Below are 6,219 nucleotides of genomic sequence, written 5' to 3' on the forward strand. Positions count from 1 at the left end.
TATATTACGTAATAGGGGCCTATAAGAAATATATATATAACAATTACAGTTTGGTACAGTACGTCTTGTCTGTTTTTTTATTTTAACAAAACATGTAAGAATACTAAGCCACAACTATATATAACTATATAATTATATAGGCCTAACTAATATTACAATGTTAACTTTAACTAAATATTTATATTTATATTACATATTTTATATATGGTTCACTGTTTTTAATCTAAATGGATGTATTGATTCTTTGTTTTTATATGTTTCGTTGTTTTCATGAAATCCAGGCATCCACATGTGTATCGAAATTTGTGCTGTAACGATGTTAAATAATCAGGGGCGCAAAACCTTCATATTGTAAAAGCCAAAAATGTATTCAAACGAATATTTGGCATACACTTCATGCAGTCTTTGTCACCGATTGACATGAAATAATGATTTAATAGACAAGAATAATAATTTTAAAAAACAACTATAGTTAGGAAATATTCGTTTGAATTACGACGAATACATTTAATGAAAGTGTTTAAAATGTGGTTAAATTACAAGAACAGTAAAACATGATTATTTCTAAATTGTTTTCTATTAAATCCTAGTGTGGTTGGTTAATCGGTCCAATCAACAAGAAACAAAAAGGAACGCTAATAGTTAAATGGAAATGGTCTGTTATAATTACTTTATTTCAGTCTCCATACGCACTATTATCGTATTAAAAAGGGAACTCTTGTATTCGACAGCCTCGTCGTTTAGAGCCCTTTCAAGTTATGATGTTGGCCAGACATTCGTACTTAGTATCTTTCTACGCAGACTGCAAACCAACTTTGCAGAACTTCAAAGGTTTTCTGTAATCACTATCCTACACTTAAAAGACTACCGCAAATTAACACAAAAAAGAAAAACCAAATTAGTTATATTAGCTCAAACTAATGAATGTGTTGATGGCGGTAATTAGATGACTCGTTGATAGATCATTAGAGAAGTTTTTGTTGTCTATTTTGAAAACAATGCCTAATCCGTTGGGATAATGGGGGTATGTTGTGAGACAAACACGAGTCGCACTTCACTATCGACAAAATGTCGACGCCATCATTCACGAACCCAGGCATTCGTCTGACCGTGGTCTGACCACGGTCTGTCTGTCTTTAATCCTAAAATGTGTCGGATTTGAGCTTTGAAATCGTAATTTCTATCAATACTATCGACCAAATCAATGGTGGCGAGAGCATGGACGAAAGAGCGCCACCATGGACTAGAACCGGTGGTATATAAGTATTGCTGATCTTCGAAGCACTCATTAAGCAGCATCACCGCTATGGGAGAAAAAAATGAGATGTTCTAATTTCTCAAACAGTTTCTAAAAGACTTTTTTTCTGCAAAATGTTTTACAGAAAGTTCTTTGTGCCGTCGATTATTTTTTAATTCATGCGACCTATCGTTGAGTCTTATATTTATCTCAGCACAGTTTAAACAGATCCGTTATAGGCCTCCAGAAAAAAGAACATGCAGGCCAAAAACGATTCACAAGCTTGGATTGTATGTACTTTTATTTTCATATGTTTATTTTCATCGTCTTTAAGTATCCCCTTTGAGTCGACTAGGGTTCCGAAGAACCCGGATTCAGTTCGAAGGATACAGAAACATTTGCGAAATCGTCAAAAGGAATCTCAAGATAGGATATTAGATGAATCGGACGACGCTGAAACGAGACGTTTATTGGATGTGTTTGGCCTTAGGACAATACCTAGGCCTCCAAGAAAAAGGATGAAGACACCTCCTTTTATGTATCAACTGTACCAACAACTTGAGGGTATTTCGGAAGGTTTTGCCCCGAATTTTAAAGATGGAGCTAATACAGTGCGGAGCTTCCTTGAAGACGGTAAGTTGCCTAAAACTAAACACATAGGGATGCATTGCAAAAAAATATGTTACAATGTCGAATTATATTGTTTTGTCTGATTTTAATAACATTATAAGATTGATTCTTGATAAGTTTTATTTCTTAAAGATGCCATGCCAGTATAAGTCTAATTTTAAGATAGATGATCAAAACAAAAATTACACGGATTCCGTGCGCAATTTATATTTAACATGTAGGCTTTGTATTTCTATCCTCTTCATAGGCAATGGTGTATCTCTACGATTCATAGATATATATGAACTAAAATATATCTAAATACATTTAAGTGTTGTGATGTGTGGAATTGAATATATAGCGTGCTGGCGTTTTATTATAATAACTGTCTTTAGAATACTAATTCAGAAAAGGAGAACCGTTATAACGCAAATGCATCGACCGTTGAATAGTTTCAATGACTTTGCAGTCATTTTGAAGGACTCAAGTGAACAACCTAAGTCAAATGTACTGTAATCCATTTTATACAAGTCACTCAGTACATCACAAAGAATGTGTCAGTAAATTCAGGCCTATAGTTTTCACTGACTTATCGGAGCTAACTCATCCGAGACATAACACACGATTTTAGTAAGCCACGGATTACTCCTGTTATTCGATTGTGGTTAACAGGTAATAAACCGACCTGGTAAATTTCTCAAAAACGAAAACCATGTAAATTATTCGAAATCATCCTGTTTTTACAGGACCTGTCTATGCCTACATCAAATTCTGAAGTTAATATTTCCGGAGAAAATCTAACTTATTCAATTCCATACAAAAAATATCGGCCAAATCTTTAGATAAATGCTGGCCTATATTGAGTTGCACAACTATATATCCAATGACGAGTAATCCGTTGTTATTCATGTTCTATTCTAGCTATTGACCGGTTTGTGGTCAAAGAATGCCCACTCGAATAGTTGTCCGGTACACACAAGGTGTATTGATGTGTAATTTACTAACGTTTGTAAGTGAATGGACACGAGTGGTTAACAAGTAGCCTGGAGAGTTGACCAAACGTCTCCTGTTCACAAATGTTGACTTGGCGCTTTATGAAGTCAATCGATCTACTTCAACTTTTAACACACTTTTATTATATAGTTTATACACTCAATTGATGTTTAAAATGTTGTGCTACATTGTTGTATGCTCTGTACTGTCTTGGTGGCATGTAAGGAACACAGTAAATGTCCAGCATCATTGACTAGTATAAATTAATTATTTATATCTGGTTCACCATTTGACAGGGTGACCCATTAAACAAAGCTGATTTACTGTAAGACCTTAAAACAACGTTAGACCATGGAGGTATGGTTAGACACATTAGGCAACGAATTAATAAAAACGTCATAACATGAAAACATACATCCATTTGATTTTTATAAAGAAGGTATATAGAATAGTACACCCTTGTGTATACGTGTTCTCTAATGATTTACTACCGCAGTCCGCAGTAAACCCCGTCGTATAAATGCTAATATAATGCTGTGGTAATGTCGAGTGTGATTTTATAATTTTTATGGAGTTTGATTTTATAATTGATTTTATAATTTTTATGGGGTAAAAGGTGGAACATTTAACACGTCGGGAACAAAGATAATGATGGCACTTCTTGACCTACTTGTTGTTTTTTCAATGGTGGGGACAGAACGTTATTTTCCACACATTTGCTTTACGCTGACTTTTTGAATGAATTACTTTTCTTAAAGTCAAATATCACTTTGCTTATCATTGTCCGTACTTCGTAATACCCTCAATTGGCGAATGAAAAGTTTAAGAGCTTATATAACAAATATCATTTACTGTCAATTATAATTTTTAGTTATTATTACTTACTTAAACATATGCCTGTTTATGCCCTTTAAAAAATACGCCAGATTTGAGCTACTTTTTAAACATTTGATTTAGGCCTAATCGTTGTGATGTTCATTGATATCCATGGTTGTGTTGAACTAAATTAAGTTAAACAATTCATATAATAATTATTTAATTTGTGACAGTGTGATAGTGCAAGGTAAGCTAAAATTAGACTCCGGAAAAACACCGACACCTTCCGTAGACCATTAATATTGACTCGTAGTCAATTGAACCATCAGTGTCTTTAGGATACTTGGTAATTGTAAACGAACAATTACATAATATATTTAATTTAATTTCTAAAAGGTTGTGCATATTTTACTACAGACAGTCCGGTACCGTTAGCCCGCCTGTATCCGTAAACCTATTGTATAATTCACCTAGTGCGACGACGTTATTGAACTTAATTCAATACTAATTCGCTTCTCACAACTCATAAATTTGATTAGAATTAATGGTCCATGTTATAATTTAATATAATAATGATAATTATGAGAATAATAACAAAGAGAATACCATAATAGCTCCTATTTGGTTGAACTTATGATATGATTATAAACAATAGGTTCTAGATAAGTAGGCCTATAATACAGTAGCTGTATGATATTAATAATAAAAGTATTATTAATAATAATAATAATAATAATAATAATAATAATAATAATAATAAATATATACAACAAACGTGTTATAAGGAAGCTTACTATTAATTCATCCAATGCTTTATGTTTTGACTAACATCTGAATACAAACAAAAATACTACTATTAATTATTATCATTGATATTGTATAGATTAGTTATAATGCGGTAATCTAATAATTGTGCTATTAATACTTATTATCATTTATTGTTAGGCTTATTCGTATCATTGCTTTTGTAATAGGCCTTATATTGGTAACGATTTTTTTTTAATAACGTTTCGTATACTTAAATATAATGGAAATGGATATTTTTTTGAAACAGGGCCTTTTTGGCAAAAATTCAGTTGGCAGCAAAACCGGTGAGAAAAAGGTTAATGGACGCCACAGCTGATGGTGTTTACATTATTTTAGTTATTTTTTTGGAAACTAGACCTCGCATCAAATGGGCTTAATTTTCTCCAGTTGATTGCTATTACGGATTTTTAAAAATTTGCGGTAGAATATTAAATAAGATTATGCATGCATATCTACATTGTATCCATATCAAAATGAGTAAAATTTTTTAAACGTTAGTCAATGCTAAACGCCCAATAGTAATCCGATGAAAAATAGGTCGGAAAATTCTAGATCTGTTTAATATCATGATAATTGAATTGGCATTGCACTTTGATGTATATTTGTAAATCAATATCAGGATGGGCCTACGATTTTTAACAAAATTAATTAATTGATTAATTAAATATTATTGCGATCCAAGTGCACCAATCCATGTTTGGAAGGTTTTCTAGAAAATACAGTAAATTAACTGTAGTATAAAAGCTAAAGGGATTGTGGTGGTAATAGGTGTTCTCAATGACTTGACATTTTGTCATGTGTTATGTGAACAACTAGTTGGATTAATTTATGACGCAATGGCACGTGATTTAAAAGTGAACTACGCTTTTTATAGATTGCTTAATTGAAATGTAGTCTTTAAGAATTAGTAATGCCCGATATGGAAATAATGATGTAGCCAACGCCTGCCACATCTGCCTACGGCCTTTACAGTGTCCTTATACGTCAGTTCAACAAGCAACTGTTGAGGAGGCCGCCTAGAGGAAGCTAGAGGACACAGTGGCCTGAACAATCAAACCCCCGACTGTTTAGTGTAGATTTTTTCCTAGCAGCTAAACAAACGAACTGGCGAAAGAAAGTGTCACTTTGCGAGTAATGTACCCGCCAATTAGGCAGTACTTCACACAACCTGTTGGTAATCATGTGCTGAAAAACGCAAATATATTAGGTGAAAACACACTCTGTTAGTGTTATGTACGTGTTGTCGGATATAATAGACTTGACAGTTCTGTCTGATCGTTTTACGAAGGCTCAGTATTCAATAATGTATAGAAGCACATAAACATAAACATTCCATTCAGATCGACTTAGGTCTAAACTATATAGAAATTATAGGCCTATTAAACTCAATTTTAAAGCGAAGGGCAGTTTTATTCTAAGTGTTACTTTTCAAACAACCTTATATAGACCACCTACAAATGTAACTGAAAAAAAAAAAACTCACAGGCCGAGATCTCATAGTCATGCTAAAAGGTATGCCTAACGGGGCCTCGTATATATGAGACCTATTATTATTATAAGCTTTCATCTCTCCGTTTATTTGGTCCAGTTGAATGTCAAACTAAAGCTACACAAACTTCAAGTCAGGCTCCGGACGGGAAAACAATTTTTTGATATGTTGTAGAACTGATTTTTCTAAGACAGAAAAAGTTGTTTGACGAAAAACTGGGGAACGGTGAATGAGATACAGATTTTTTAATATTTAAAAACTGGGGGAG

The 6,219-nt window shown here is 33.2% G+C and overlaps 1 protein-coding gene across 1 annotated transcript in view; it reads left to right on the top strand.

Moving 5' to 3' along the window:
* The first annotated feature begins 1,280 nt into the window (after nucleotides 1-1,280).
* LOC117105710 (bone morphogenetic protein 2-like) overlaps nucleotides 1,281-6,219 on the top strand; it is a 28,820-nt gene continuing 23,881 nt past the window's right edge. Inside the window, exon 1 of the mRNA XM_033246946.1 lies at nucleotides 1,281-1,870. Coding sequence (XP_033102837.1) covers nucleotides 1,495-1,870 — 376 coding nt within the window. The 5' untranslated portion in view covers nucleotides 1,281-1,494. The remainder of the gene's footprint in view (nucleotides 1,871-6,219) is intronic.

Source organism: Anneissia japonica, unplaced genomic scaffold, assembly GCF_011630105.1.
Source record: "Anneissia japonica isolate Jap-2015-1 unplaced genomic scaffold, ASM1163010v1 scaffold287754_len4335492_cov202, whole genome shotgun sequence".
Classification (NCBI taxonomy): domain Eukaryota; kingdom Metazoa; phylum Echinodermata; class Crinoidea; order Comatulida; family Comatulidae; genus Anneissia; species Anneissia japonica.